At 37.5% G+C, this 14,927-nt stretch overlaps 1 protein-coding gene across 5 annotated transcripts in view; it reads right to left on the reverse strand.

Annotated features, from left to right (window-relative positions):
• The window catches only part of NELL2 (neural EGFL like 2), a 400,918-nt gene that overhangs the window by 182,086 nt on the left and 203,905 nt on the right, over positions 1-14,927 (reverse strand). For all 5 annotated transcript variants that reach the window (XM_059402952.1, XM_059402949.1, XM_059402951.1 and 2 more), the window contains exons 11-12: positions 12,633-12,724; positions 8,725-8,827 (exon numbers count right to left, since the gene is read on the reverse strand). In XM_059402952.1, coding sequence (XP_059258935.1) covers positions 8,725-8,827; positions 12,633-12,724 — 195 coding nt within the window. The remainder of the gene's footprint in view (positions 1-8,724; positions 8,828-12,632; positions 12,725-14,927) is intronic.

Below are 14,927 nucleotides of genomic sequence, written 5' to 3' on the forward strand. Positions count from 1 at the left end.
CTGAAGGCAGAGGCTTTAACCCACTGAGCCACCCAGGTGCCCCAGCGACTCAGTTTTCTTAACACGATTCTTCACAGTCTACTTTCTCACATGTAAGGTCAAATAAGTAAAAGACTCATTCTTAAGAAGAGGAAAAGTTGGGGCACCTGGGTGGCTCAGTGGGTTAAAGCCTCTGCCTTCAGCTCAGGTCATGATCCCAGGGTCCTGGGATCGAGCCCCACGTCTGGCTTTCTGCTCAGTAGAGAGCCTGCTTCCCCCTCTCTCTCTGCCTGCCTCTCTGCCTACTTGTGATCTCTGTCTGTCAAATAAATAAATAAAATCTTAAAAAAAAAAATAAAAAGAGGAAAAGTTAAAAATGTTTTCTCCAAAGTCCTTTTCTTCCTTTCTTCTTTAAGTAGCTAAGTTGAGACCATATTTCTTAAAATATATTCCATTGTCTTTGTATCATTTTAGTGAAAAAGTCATCTTCATTTTCTACCCCAATAGTTCAGGACCTCACCAACTTATATGAAAAGTCTCCAAAAAATCATTTCACATTTATTCTAAAACTAAAACAAAGTTACTATAAAAACTGGACCACTCCTTAAGATACACACAGAATCAAAAGAATCAAAAGATCGTGTTCTAACACAGCACTAAATCTCTGTATAATTGCGCCTGCCATGTTTCAAACAACTCTCAGAGAGCTATGACTAAGGCCAGGTACTGTCCTAATGCATTTTTATTTTTCTTTCATAAGTTTTTATTTTTCAAAACCATCTTTCAATGTTTCACTTTGCTGCATTTTCTCTTTTCTCATTTTTGAGACTTCACCCAAACTATGCCATCGAAGGCATACATTACACCTCTGTATGAACCTTTCGGGTTCTGCCTAAGTAATGTTCAGACCTCTTTTCTCAGCATCAAATATCAGGCACACATTCACCATACAGTATCAAATACCCACGAGAATTTTCCAACTATAAGATAACGATGTGATCCTACTTTTACTGTTTTAGGTTCAGTGAGGGAGCGTTTTACTTTTTTTATTTTTTAAAGATTTTATTTATTTATCAGAGGGGGGGGGGAGAGAGCGAGCACAGGCAGACAGAATGGCAGGCGAGGCAGAGGGAGAAGCAGGCTCCCTGCCGAGCAAGGAGCCCGATGTGGGACTTGATCCCAGGACGCTGGGATCATGACCTGAGCCGAAGGCACCTGCTTAACCAACTGAGCCACCCAGGCATCCTGAGCATTTTACTTTTTATCAGATTTTTTTTTTAATCAACCCAGAGACTTGAAAGCTAAAAATGTTGTCAATCAAATTCTAATTTACTTTAAACAATGTCAGATAGCTATTTTGATTTATTTTCTCAAAAAATAAGTTGACTGACTCTATTTGTTGTTTTACTGCTTGGATACAAAATGCCAGTGTCCAAAGACTAATGATTGACAGGGAAAAAATTCCAACTTGATTAAAGTGGGCTGTTTCCAGTCTATCGGTAATAACTTCAAAAAGGCAGAGTATGAGTTGGATAGCACTATTACCTTCATACTTGCATTTCTAGTCATAGGTGCTTTGTTTTTGAAGTTGAAAGATCTGCATTTACATTCAATCTCTCTTTACTTACTGGCTGTGTAAATTATTAGTTGCGTAAGTTAATTAACCCTTCTAAACCTTTAGGTTTTCTCATCCGTAAAATCAAGGTAATATCTGCCTCACCAAAATGTAAAGTTCAAATATGATCATCTAAAAAACAAAAAAAAAAACAAAAAAAACCCAAATACGATCATCTATGTAAAAGCAGAATAGCATAGTATTTGTTAATAATTAAAGCAATCAGAGTATTACCAATAAGCCATAAACCAAACATGTTGAGGCCCCTATCACAGAAGAAAAGTCAAGTGGTTGTTATAGACAGATGAATCTAATCTAATGCAATCTAATGCAATCTAGCCTCTGTTTCTCACTTTGGACTTTAACTGCAAGAATACCAAGTCTTCTATTCTTTTTATAAGCTTTTCAAATTTACATGAAGTTCTGTGTCTCTTGTTAAGTATAGATCTTTCCATAAAATATTAATATGCATATCTGTACAACTAGGTGAATAGAAAAAGGTGGCTACAAAAGATTATGAGTAAGAACATTATGCATAAAGGTTATACCTAATAATCAGGAGAAGAAGGGGTACCTGAATAGTTCACTTGGTTAAGTTTTTGACTCTTGATTTTGGCTCAGGTCATGATCTCAGGGTCCTGAGAGCAAGGCCTGCATGGGGCTTCACACTCAGCATGGGGTCTTCTCCTTCTTCCTCTGCTTCTCCCCCTACTCATGCTCTCTCTCTCCCTCTCCCTCTCATAAATAAATAAACAAAATCTTAAAAAGAATAATCAGGAGAAAAGAGAATAAATAAGTTTGAGGTAAATATTTGTTTGTTTTTGCCCACAAGCATCTATTCCTCATTTTTGTTGTGGGGGGGGGGGAACAACCTAGTCATAGTCCAGATGAACCATTCACCCCTACTGTTAGCCCATGTCTTTAGAGGAAGATACACTCTGCCCCAGAGGATAATCAATGCATCCCATTGGCTTGGACATAAGAATTTTTTCAAGTCTGGGCACATGATCCAGTTCAGGCCAATGAAGATGATTAAAATTCAATATGGGACTTTTGTTTAACTCCTAAGGAATACTGAACTTTTTTTTCACCTACCTGAGTATCATAATGATGCGAGCATAAGAATATCAGAAGTCTAGTTGAAAATATGCAGAGCCTGAGAATAAAGCCACCTCTGAGAAGGTAAACTGAGATCCATCTAGGCAAAGGGGCAGGATTTGACAACTGCATGAAGCTGCTTATAGGAGCCATATGTTCCATTTGTTGCTTACATCAGTTGGATTGGGTGTTTTATGACCTGCACCTAAAAGAATACTAACTTATTTAGGTATTATTCACAGGATGATGGATAATCCTGACTTTTCCCAAATTATGGTTCATGTGCATGGATGTACATTTTTTTAAAAAGTACTCATAGCAATGGATTTCTTTTAATGTGTATTAAAAATTATGAATCTGGAGCACCTGGGTGGCTCAGTCACTAAGCATCACTCTTTGGCTCAGGTCATAATCCCAGAGTCCCGGGATCGAGTCCTGCATTGGGCTCCCTGCTCAGAGGGAAGCCTGCTTCTTCCTCTCCCACTCCCCCTGTTTGTGTTCCTTCTCTGTGTCTCTCCTGTTAAATGAATAAAATCTTAGAAAAAATAAAAAATAAAAATAAAAATGATGAATCTAACAAACAATGCCATTATTTTGTGGCTAGCATTATTTGGAATGAAACTAAGTCTTTTTAAAAATGAGCAACGAACAGTGATATAAAAAATTAAATAATGTTGTAAGTAATACACAAATAACCAAAATCATGAAGGTATTAATGAATAATGTGGAAAACTATGGATTATCCAGAAGTTGAGAGAAAACAATCATACCCACTGAACATTCTACATATAGGTGTCAATTATAATTATACTTATAATTATAGGACTGGATGAAATCGATGCTAAATTAAAGTGGGGCACGGGCGCCTAGATGGCTCAGTCAGTTAAGCGTTTGCCTTCTGCTCAGCGAGGAGTCTGCTTCTCCCTCTCCCTACTGGTCATGCTTTCTCTCTCGCTATCTCGCTTTCTCTCTCTCAAATAAATAAATAAAATATTTTAGAAAAATAAATTAATGCAGGGCAACCCCGAATAGGACTTACTGGTATTATAAGCAGAGAAAGAAGTTGCATGGATGAGGACAAGGGAAGGGCTACAGATATGAAAACTCTATCATATAATTTCTGTATCTTTCTAAGTCAGAGTCCTCACTGTATCACTGAGTCTCTGTCATGTTGTAATTTGTTATAAGCTTCCTTGAAGGGGCTCTCAAACATGAACAAAGCACATTCCTGCTACACTGCTTCTGAGGTACTATGACAAAAGATAGACAGCTGCAGATTACCTAGAAAATAGTCTTGGTTGGATTAGATTTGGTGCCTAGAGATTTGGGGCCTTATTTCATTGCACAGCTTCGTTTCCAGCACAGGTTGAACCTCTGGTGGAAAAGTCAACACTTTCTTCTCACACTCTGCCCTCAGGGAATATTTAATAACTGTTTTTGAAGAACTTACTTTTTCAGATACGAACATATCATCCTTAGCATTACGCAGACAGGCCTGAAAACTGGAGGCCAATTATATTACAAATGCATTTGTCACAACATAGATGTAGGTGTTAACTCAAAATTGAAGCCTCAAGAACTTGACTTTTTTTAGTTTAAACACCAGAATGCCAGGAAACTCATTTGTTTATTCTAGATATTTGAAATCAGAAGTAAAGCAGTCTTGATTATAAATGGTGCTAAATGTTTCAAGAACAATTTGTCCAATTTCAGTTCCAGTATTATCTAAGCTGGTAGTTCTCAATCTGGCCTGTGTAAAAACTCTACAGAGAGTTTTTTGTTTGTTCATTTTGTTTGTTAATGGGGCTACCATGGCTCCATCTCCTAGCAATTCTACCAGAATCTCAGGGCGGGGGATTATAGGTGACAGTATATGTCATCACTATATTCTGAGTGTGATCTGTAAACACATTAATTCTTGAAACTACAAACAATTTAAATATAAGACAATTTTTGTAGCTAGCTTTTTCATTTCTTAGCTTACTTTTTTTTTTTTTTAAATATATCAAGGCTCTTTTAAAAATAAATGGATGTTATCAAGGCTTCTCTTGATATCTGAAGGGCTCTCTCTCAGCTACTTACTCAAATCTTGATTGGCCAACCTTGTGTCGTTTCTATGATATTCACCTTGCTAATCTCTAAGTAGTTCCTGAACACTTCCAGGGGATTAAAGATAGCCACAAATTTTCAACACTTCTATCACATTGGGGTCTATTCCTCCCATTCCTCTCAAATGTAGGCTTGTTCACAACTCTTTTGACCAGAGCAATCTGGGAAAAGTGATGCTGCATCAGTTCCAGGCCTGGTCTTTAAGAGCCCCCAACCACCATTTAAGGAGTCTGATCACCAACCTCATGGACAGGTCACAGGGAGAAGTCCTGAGATTCTGTGCAGGGTAGAGAGTTTCAGATGTATTCCACCTTCTTGTCACCCCTACTGAGATGCCTAGCTTATGAGGCCATCTTGAAACTTCTAGCCCAGTCCAACTGAGTAACCCCACTTACCACTGTGTGGAGCAGAAGAATCACCTGTCTAAATTCCTGACACACAATATTGCAATATATAATGAAACTGCTGTTTTAAACCACTGAGCTTGCAGCACCTGGGTGGCTCAGTCATTAAGCATCTGACTTTGGCTCAGGTCTTGATCCCAGGGTCCTGGGATTGAGCCCTGCATTGGGCTCCTTGCTCAGCCCTCTCCTACCCCCCCTGCTTATGTTCCCTTTTAAATAAATAAACAAAATCTTAAAAACATAAATAAATAACCACTGAGCTTTGTGACAGAGTGTCACGCAGCAATAGCTAACAAATCAAAGAGTGGTCCCACTAGCCAGTAGCATCAGCATCACCACGAAGCTTATCAGACATGCAGGGTTTCTGGCTGGACCCCAGACCTACTGACTTAGGATCTACATTTTAATAAGATCCCTAGGTTATCAGTATGCACATTTAAACTTGAGAAGCACTGGTTTAGCCAAACTTTGGTTGCCAAAGGAACACTAGCTAAGCTGCAGACTGAGTGCAGTTCCCAAATCAAATAAATGGAATGCGCATTCTTGATTCATATCCAATTCCACACATGCTCTATACAAGGCACTGGCTCGGGCACGGTGAACATGAAAACTAAGATGGCCTTTGTATCAGTCTATTTGATATAATCCTTTTTAGCAATATTCCTTAGTTCCTTTCCTTTGAAAGCTCCTTGAAGGGCAGGCCAAGTCTTAACAACTTTGAAATTCCCAAAGTACCTTTCACAGAACTGGGATTTTAAAACTCTTAATTGAATGGATGGAAGAAAGTGAAAAAGAACAAAACAAAACTGCACCATCCTGTTAAAAATGGGAGGGGAGAACTTACGTTTACTTTTCATAGACTAGAATTAAGTAGAATGTTCTATCTTTTATGAAGTTTCTTTTTCTTATCCCCCCCCCCCCATTTAAGCTCTCCTCTGCACCTCCCTAAAGCCATTATTCAAACAAGTGTTAGTAGCTCATTTAGGGCTTTGTTACATAGAACCAACTACATCAGTTACGAGCATCTATGACATCTCAGGTGAAACAGGAGGTGTTAAAGATATTGAGATGACTATAAAGATCTAACCCTGCTCCCAAGGTGCCAAGTCCAATAAAGGAGACCGAGTCACAAACAATAATTTCAATAGAATACTGACAAGTCCTGACTTAAGATGATTTGACTTACAATTTTTCACCTTAACAACAAACAAAAGCTCTAGGCATTCCATAGAAAACTGTACTTCGAATTTGAATCTCTTCTCGGACTAATGATAGGTAGTATAAGCCTCTCTCCTGAGGCTGGGCAGGGGCAGTGAACCACAGCTCCCAGAGGGTAAACAATTCGTACACTTACAACCACTCTGTACCCACACAACCCATTCTGTTGTTCACTCTCATTACAGCATCCCATAAATTGCATGAGATAGTCAACAACTTATTATAAAATAGGTTTGGTGCTAGAGGACTTTGCCCAAGTGTAAACTCATATACAGGCAGACCTCAGAGATATTGCATGTTTAGTTCTAGGCACCACAATAGAGCAAAAATTGCAATTAAAAAAAGTCAAATAAATTTTTGGTTTCCTAGTGCATATAAAAGTTATGTTGTAGCCTATAGTCTAAAACTATATTGTAGTCAATTAATTACACAATATAATTATGTTTAAAAAATGCTCACACCTAAATTTAAGAATGCCTTGCTTGGTAAAAAGTACTAGCCATCAGCTGAGCTTTCAGTGAGTTGTAATCACTGATCACAGATCACTGTAAAAATAGACTGTAACCCCATTGTAACAATAATGACAAATTTTGAAATATTGTGAGGTTTTCTAAACACAGACATGAAAGAGCAGATGCTGTTGGAAAATGGAGCCAATGGACTCGCTTAACACAGGGTTGCCGTGAATTTTCAATCTGTAAAAACACAGTATCTACAAAGCACAAAAAAGCAAAGCATAATAAAATAAGGTATGCCTACAAGTGTTCTGAGGACACTGATGGTAGACTAGGATAAGCCATGATGTTTGATAGGTTAGATGTATTAAATGCATTTTTATTTAAAGTTGTTATTTATTTATTTGACAGGCAGAGATCACAGGTAGGCAGAGAGGCAGGCAGAAAGAGAGGAAGGGAAGCAGGTTCCATACTAAGTAGACAGCCTGATGCAGGGCTCAATCCCAGGACCCTGCGATCATGACCTGAGCCGAAGGCAGAGCCTTTAACCCACTGAGCCACCCAGGCGCCCCAGAGCCACCCAGGCGCCCCTTAAATGCATTTTTGACTTAACGACATTTTCAGCTTATGGGGTTACAGAGACATAACCCCATCACAAATCTAGGAAGACATGTACAGAAAGGCACATATAGTCCTGTGATGGGTAGGGATCTAAAAGAGTTCCACATAATTAATCCTTCGGTTTAATGTTTCAATCTATAATAAAATACAAAGTTTTAGAACTAACTCCAGTGGTGGGAAATTCACTGCCTCCTGAGGCAACCCACTGCATTTGTGAATGTCTCAAATTTTACTGTTTTCCTATATTGAACAAAAATTCTAAGTCCCTTCTACTTATTAGTCTTGGGCCTATCATCACAGAGGAAACACAGAATGAGGGATGCATAGCTGATGGCCTCAGTCTTCTCAGGAGTACAGAAGCCTATGAGTAAAAGAGAGTGGAATTGAGAAGAGAGGGATCTGAAAATCAAAATAAAATTTATACGAAGTCATTTCTTTTGATGGCTACATAGTATTCCATCTTGCCATTTGCGACAACATGGATGGAACTAGAGCGTATCATGCTTAGCGAAATAAGTCAAGCCGAGAAAGACAACTATCATATGATCTCCCTGATATGAGAAAGTGGTGATGCAATATGGGGGCTTAAGTGGGTAGGAGAAGAATCAATGAAACAAGATGGGATTGGGAGGGAGACAAACCATAAGAGACTCTTAATCTTACAAAACAAACTGAGGGTTGCTGGGGGGAGAGGGGTTGGGAGAAGGGGGGGTGGGGTTATGGACATTGGGGAGGGTATGTGCTTTGGTGAGTGCTGATTCACAGACCTGTACACCTGGGGATAAAAATACATGTTTATAAAAAATAAAAAATTAAAAAAATATTTATACAAAGTCAATTTCAAAACAAACAAAAGAGGAATGAAAGTCACATACACACACACACATACACACACACAAAAGGAAAAAGAAACCAATAAGATAACTCAGCACTGCTGTTGTTAATTTCTTCAGCAGAGTCATGCTGACTCAGAATGAGCACAAAGAGAGAAATTTACAGACCCAGGGCCTGACATACATAGCAAAAATGGATGGAAACATCTTGATTTTAATTCAAAAACTATAATAAACATTCTGTGACTAGCTACCCACATAGGTAAGCATTTAAGAAAATACTGTTATTCTTTGGAAATAACTTGCTTATAAAAATTTTTATTTCGTGTCAGTTAAACTAGACTCCAACAATGACTCACGCACATAAGTCTTACTTTACCAAAAAGTCTTACCTTTACACACTTTGCAACAGCTATGAGACAAGGTAATCTGATGAGATTCTGGACATTCCAAAGCCGGACAGCCTGAACTTTCAACCAGCTTCATGGTTTGGTCCTATTAGACAACAGAAAGTAAATCTTTCAAACCTCTGAATTAGGGTCCACTAAGAAGTTCCTAGATCCAGCATCTGGGAAGGTTCTTGGTCCACAAGAGAATAATTTTCTCCTGAGATCCTTTGCATAGGTCATAGGCTCATTCACAAAATGACACTAGATCATAACTGAAAAGTCTTTATAATGGACCAGCAGGGATTGGAGCGTAACACATTGCAGCCATATAAATAATTTGCCCAACAATGAGGGAATCCTGAAAAATTCTTTTAGTTTTATAATGTATTTGTATATCAAGATGACAACTGTGGCACAAATACAGCTTGAATTAGATCAATGGCTCACTTTGAAAAAAACAATAGATAAAAACAGAGCCTTTTAAAACATTCTCATTTCAAAATTTTCTAGACTATTATGAAGAGATTCTGACAGGTGATTCTGATAAGGAATATTGGGGATCTCTCCCAAAACCCAAAAGGAAATGAAGGCAGATTGGTTGGCTTCTATACTGTTAACCTCCTATTTCTTAAGAACAAGGATCATTAACTAGAGCAGCATATAAGTAATAAAATGTTGGAACTTGTAGGCTTCCATTTTAACACCACTCAAAAGCTTAAATTTTTAGGTTTCTTTCCTATTAAGGACTACTTTTATGGAAGAAGTACTCATTTCAACATTTCCATCTTCCTGGAGTATCTACAGGAAAGAGAATATAATGGTTTGAAGATGATCCTATCAAGAAAGTGGCAGGGGCCGCCTGGGTGGCTCAGTGGGTAAAAAGCCTCTGCCTTCAGCTCAGGTCATGCTTCCGGGGTCCTGGGATCAAGCCCCGCACTGGGCTCTCTGCTCGGCGGGGAGCCTGCTTCCTCCTCTCTCTCTGCCTGCCTCTCTGCCTACTTGGGATCTCTGTCTGTTAAATAAATAAATAAAATCTTGAAAAAAAAAAAAGTGGCAGGACCATACAATCCTGTAATTTTACTTCTGGGTTTTTTCTCAAAAACAAACAAACAAACAAACAAATCCCAAACACTAACAAAAGGACACAGGCACCCTGATGCTTACTGAAGCATTACTTACAATAGCCAAGTATGGAAGCAAACTAAGTGTCCATTGAGAGATGAATGGATAAGGAAGATGTGAGACAGACAAACAGACAATGAAATATTACTTAGCCATAAAAAAGAAATGAAATGTTGCCATTTGTGACAACACGGGTGGATATATAATACTGAGTGAAATGTCAGACCGAAACAGACAAGTACCACATAGTTTCACTTACATGTGCATCTGAAAAACGAAAGAAACAAAAACAGAAATAGACTCATAAATACAGAAAACAAACTGGTGGTTGCCAGAAAGGGGAGGGGATGGGTAAAATAGGTAAAGGAGATTAAGAGGTACAAATTTCCATTTACAAACTAAATAAGTTAAAAGGGTGAAAAATACAGCATAGGGAAAACATCAATAAACTTGTAGTAACATCGTATGGTGACAGATGATAACTACACTTGTCATGGTGAGCCTTCCATAATGTATGTAATTGTCTAATCACTAGGTTGTACACGTGGAACTAGTATAACAGTGTATGTCAAGTACACCTAAAGAAAAATGAGTGGTAGGAGGCATGGCTACAGTGGAGTCAAATGCTAGCTTTCCTTTGGTTTGACAATACTATCCATTCTGGTCATCTTATCTTCAGAAGGTGGGGGATGTTTTCACTATTGAAGTCATATACCCCCAGGACAAACTTTCAAGGCCACAAAAGTGAAAATAAAGGAACAATGAAGGACTAGTGTCCACAGCCCAGGAAATAAAAGCTTAAGAGAGCTGTCAGTTATGTAAAGGTATAAATACAGAAACTATGGGGCCTGAAGGGAAGTGAAACAATGAAAGTTCTTTTTTTTTTTTTAAGATTTTATTTATTTATTTGATAGATAGAGATTACAAGCAGGCAGAGAGGCAGGCAGAGAGAGAGGAGGAAGCAGGCTCCCTGCTGAGCAGAGAGCCCGATGCATGTGGGGCTCAACCCCAGGACCCTGGAATCATGACCTGAGCTGAAGGGAGAGGCTTTAACCCACTGAGCCACCCAGGTGCCCCAAAACAATTAAAGTTCTTAACGTCAAGAACAGAGAGAGAAAGAACAAGAGAGGGAACACAAGCAGTGGGTAGTGGGAGAGGCAGACACAGGCTTCCTGCAGAGCAGGTGTCTGAGGCAGGCCTCGATCCCCTAGACCCTGGGATCATGACCTGAGCTGAAGGCAGGCAAATGCTTAACAACTGAGCCACCCAGGTGCCCCATAACCCATTTAAAAATGAAATCATTTCATAGCTATCTTACAATCAAGTAGGCAACTGTTCCAATAAATTTCTAAGCTATAATTATCAGTGTTACGACACACACTGGTCAGATGAAAAGAATACACACACACACATACACACACACACCACACAACACATACATACACATATCCATTGGGAAATTCCAAATGCCCTCAAGATATTTAAAGTTAGAACTGGTATTTCAAAGTTAGAAACCAGCTGACAAAAGTTTTCCACCTTCCTTGAAGTAACTTTCCTCTGATTCCCTTTTCTTAATTTGGAGTTACTAGACCTCACTCTAGGTCTTTCAATCCTTACATTTATAGTGGGACCTACTTCACTCAAAACAGTGGTGGTATAGGGTGCTGGCAGGGGACAATCCATCCTAAAATACAGGTTCGGGAATTCATGTTAATGTCCCTGTACCTCACTCCCTTGTCTTTAAGACGGTGACCTGCACTATAGGAGAGCTGACTTAAAGCCTGAAGAAGCAGCTTGAATATTTTATAATAGGCATGAAGACATCAGACCTCTCATATTCTAGAAACCAAATCTGTCACAGTCTTGTCTCTCTGACATTTCCTCCTTGCTTATCCCAAAGGACTTCCAACCTACGATGCATGAAGTGTAGAGCTGGCTTCTTCCAATTTATTGTGGCAAAATTCTTAGGATTTTCCTTTCCCTAATACTGAATAATCATATAAATGCTCACAATTTATGGGTCTTGCTGGCAGCATCTTCCTTTTCTACATAATCTATGCACACTAAATCATCCACAAAAACCATTTATAGAGAAAAGGATCAAATGTAAAGGGAACTCTAAAGCAGAAACCTTATATGCAGAGTTTCCCTCGGATAGAATATGGCTTGCAATATCACATTATGGTTAAGAAATATAGTTCATAAAGGGCAAAAATGAAAAGTTTTATGAAACATATTTACTTTTTCATTTAGCAGGTCAAGCAGTAGAGATAAAAGCACTCACCTCTGCTTCTGAAGCATACTTAAGTAGACCGCAGTAAATTTATAAAGAATTTCCCTTCAAATCATTTAAAATATTCTTACCAAAGGGATTAATAATAGTATCAGTCTCATCTCCATCCAACACCTATTTTTTATTAGGTCACTTTTATGATTTTCCACTGAACTGAATGATATTTGTCACATGGGCAGAAAACAGTTAAGTAACAACAGGCTGAGTCTAACTTTACCTAAATTTTCTTCACAGGAGTTAGTTTAAGTTTGGAAAAATAAGACAACTTCATAAAACTTTAATTGGACAAAACAGTATTTTATTTATTGGGGAAATTACAGCCATTAATTTACATATTTAAAAACAGTAATGGGAATTTCTTTTTGAATTATAATTAATATCTTCTAATTTCTCTTTGCCTTAAATGTTTTAAAGGTATTACAAGTGTGACTTTTAAAGACATAGTTACTGTTTACATAATAAAGAATTCTGAATGACCCGTGAAGAGTTTCCTTACCTTGCACTCATAGAGAACACATACTCCAGAGGAAGAATAAACTGTATTTCTCTCTCCTTCAAAGTAGGTCCGTCCTTGAAACTGGCATATTGCTGTGGAATAAAAAAATACATATAAATGTATTTTCAATTTTCCTTTAGGAAAAATTGTTGGGAGGTGTTCAGATTCATTTTGCATGGTCTTTTCAAAGTGTCTGATTAGCCATAAACCTAAATTCAGTCTAACATAAGGCACATATAGGATCCAGTTATTGTTAGGCCCATTAAGGTCTGGGAGTAAAATAAGGTATAAAAAGGGTGAGGACAATGAGAAGTCACAAATGGACTCTAAAAAAGTTGTGCCAATGAGCAGTCTTTCAGATGATTTGCCTACTAGATGACATTGCATTTAGGGCATATTAAGCAGGTGCCTGGAGCAGCTACCAATCAAAGCAACACAAATATGAAAAAAGTGCATTTTTTTACATACCATTACAGAATTTTCAATTCAAAAGAAGCTATTTTCACTTCAGTACATACATGAAAATGTTAGCGCTATGTAACTTGTAAATACATGTGGATTAGGGTACCCTACTTAGGATGCTGAAAAAATCTTAATCTGGGCCTGTTTCCATCACCAATTAAAATTTTAAAATAGAACTTCAGGTTTGATAGGAAAACATTTTTAATTAGTGAAAATACATAGAAATCATCAAATAATTTTTGAGACTTTCAAAAGTTTCAATTGACATAAACATTTTGCCAACAGAAATTGCTTGTTTTGAAGTGAATGGTTCACACTCCCCGTGCTGACTCATCACCTAACCAGAGATAGCTACTACCCCCAGCCTAAGAAACTTAACCTTCAAAGTCTCCCTCTGGTTTAGTGGCCTTTTTGAAGACTCTGAACTAATTTTTGTTTTTGCAACTTTATATTTTGCTTGTTTGTTTGTTTGTTTGTTTGTTTTGAAAAGGCACTCGATCTTGTGGATGCTTTGGAGCTCCTTAGGATCTAGAAAATGAGCAGTGGAAGTGATTATCTGGTAAGAAAACACTCAAGCAGTTTGTTAGCCTTGTTTACTAAACCCAATTTTTAATTTTAACCATACAGACTTTATAAAATGGATGTGTACATTTTCCTCTAATTCCTTTCTGTGAATTTGAAGAAAGTTTTTCCTTTGCAGAATTCACATATTCCCATAACTTTCAAAAGTACCAAGTTATCTTAGAGTACTTTGCTTTAATAAATACTATTTTTATCATTACTGAAAGAAGTACCAGGTTCCTTCTAATAATGGTAACAAAAATACGACATAATTTTTATTACTATTAAACGTATACATAGTTGTACAAATATTCATATTTAAAACATAAACCAACTTATATCTTCACTGAATAATTAACCAATTATTTAAAAGCTACACACTTAAATAAGGGAAAGCATGCATGTTGTTAAAATGTCATCCTTCAATGATCTCTTTACTCAGCTTTTATTAAACAAATTTCACTACAGAACACATATCACTGGTGAACTGATTTTAAATTTTTGGAGCTTGCCAGAAAAGAATACAACATACTTGCATAAATTACATTACTTTAAAGCTGGGTACAGGTTATGTACTTATCAATATTCAAAATGAAACTATGGATGTGTCAGTTGCATACTATCTGTCATATTATAAATTAAAATAGCATGTGCATTTACTTAGAGAACATGATTGATTATAAAATATATCCGTCCAACATGTATTTTTACATAAACCTCGCTTATGAGGTTCAGTAATCCAGTGTTCTCAAAACACCAAGTTCTGATACATTGTGTGTTCAGTGATACTTAATAAGTACCACATTTTATAAGATAATACAAATAAATAAAACTTCTTAACTTCTCCACAGCACTTGCCATTCAAAGGTATCAAAGGCTATTTTATTATATGACTTGATAACTGCAGCCTCTTCAAGTCCAAGGGTATATTGAAAAAAACCTGATATTCCAAGTCTGAGAAGGGAAAGGAAACTGTAATAAACACAAGGGTAAGTTCTCCTTATACAAAGTCTTACGATAATTTAATATTCAGGCAGAGCAGATGGAGCTTCTCTTTTAAACTCCTAATTCAAAAGACTCAAATAGGCAACTTGTGGGACAATAGGGCACCAAATGGAGCTTGGCAGAGGGAGAAAGCACAAAAGCGAATGAGATCACAATTGCTTAATTTCCTTTCAAACAATGATTACAAATAGGGTGAACTTGGCTTAGGGAGAACCCAACGTGAGTGATTTTTGTCTTGTTTCTTTATTGAACAGTTGCTGTGATTTC

Source organism: Mustela nigripes, chromosome 6 (assembly GCF_022355385.1).
Source record: "Mustela nigripes isolate SB6536 chromosome 6, MUSNIG.SB6536, whole genome shotgun sequence".
Taxonomy (NCBI): domain Eukaryota; kingdom Metazoa; phylum Chordata; class Mammalia; order Carnivora; family Mustelidae; genus Mustela; species Mustela nigripes.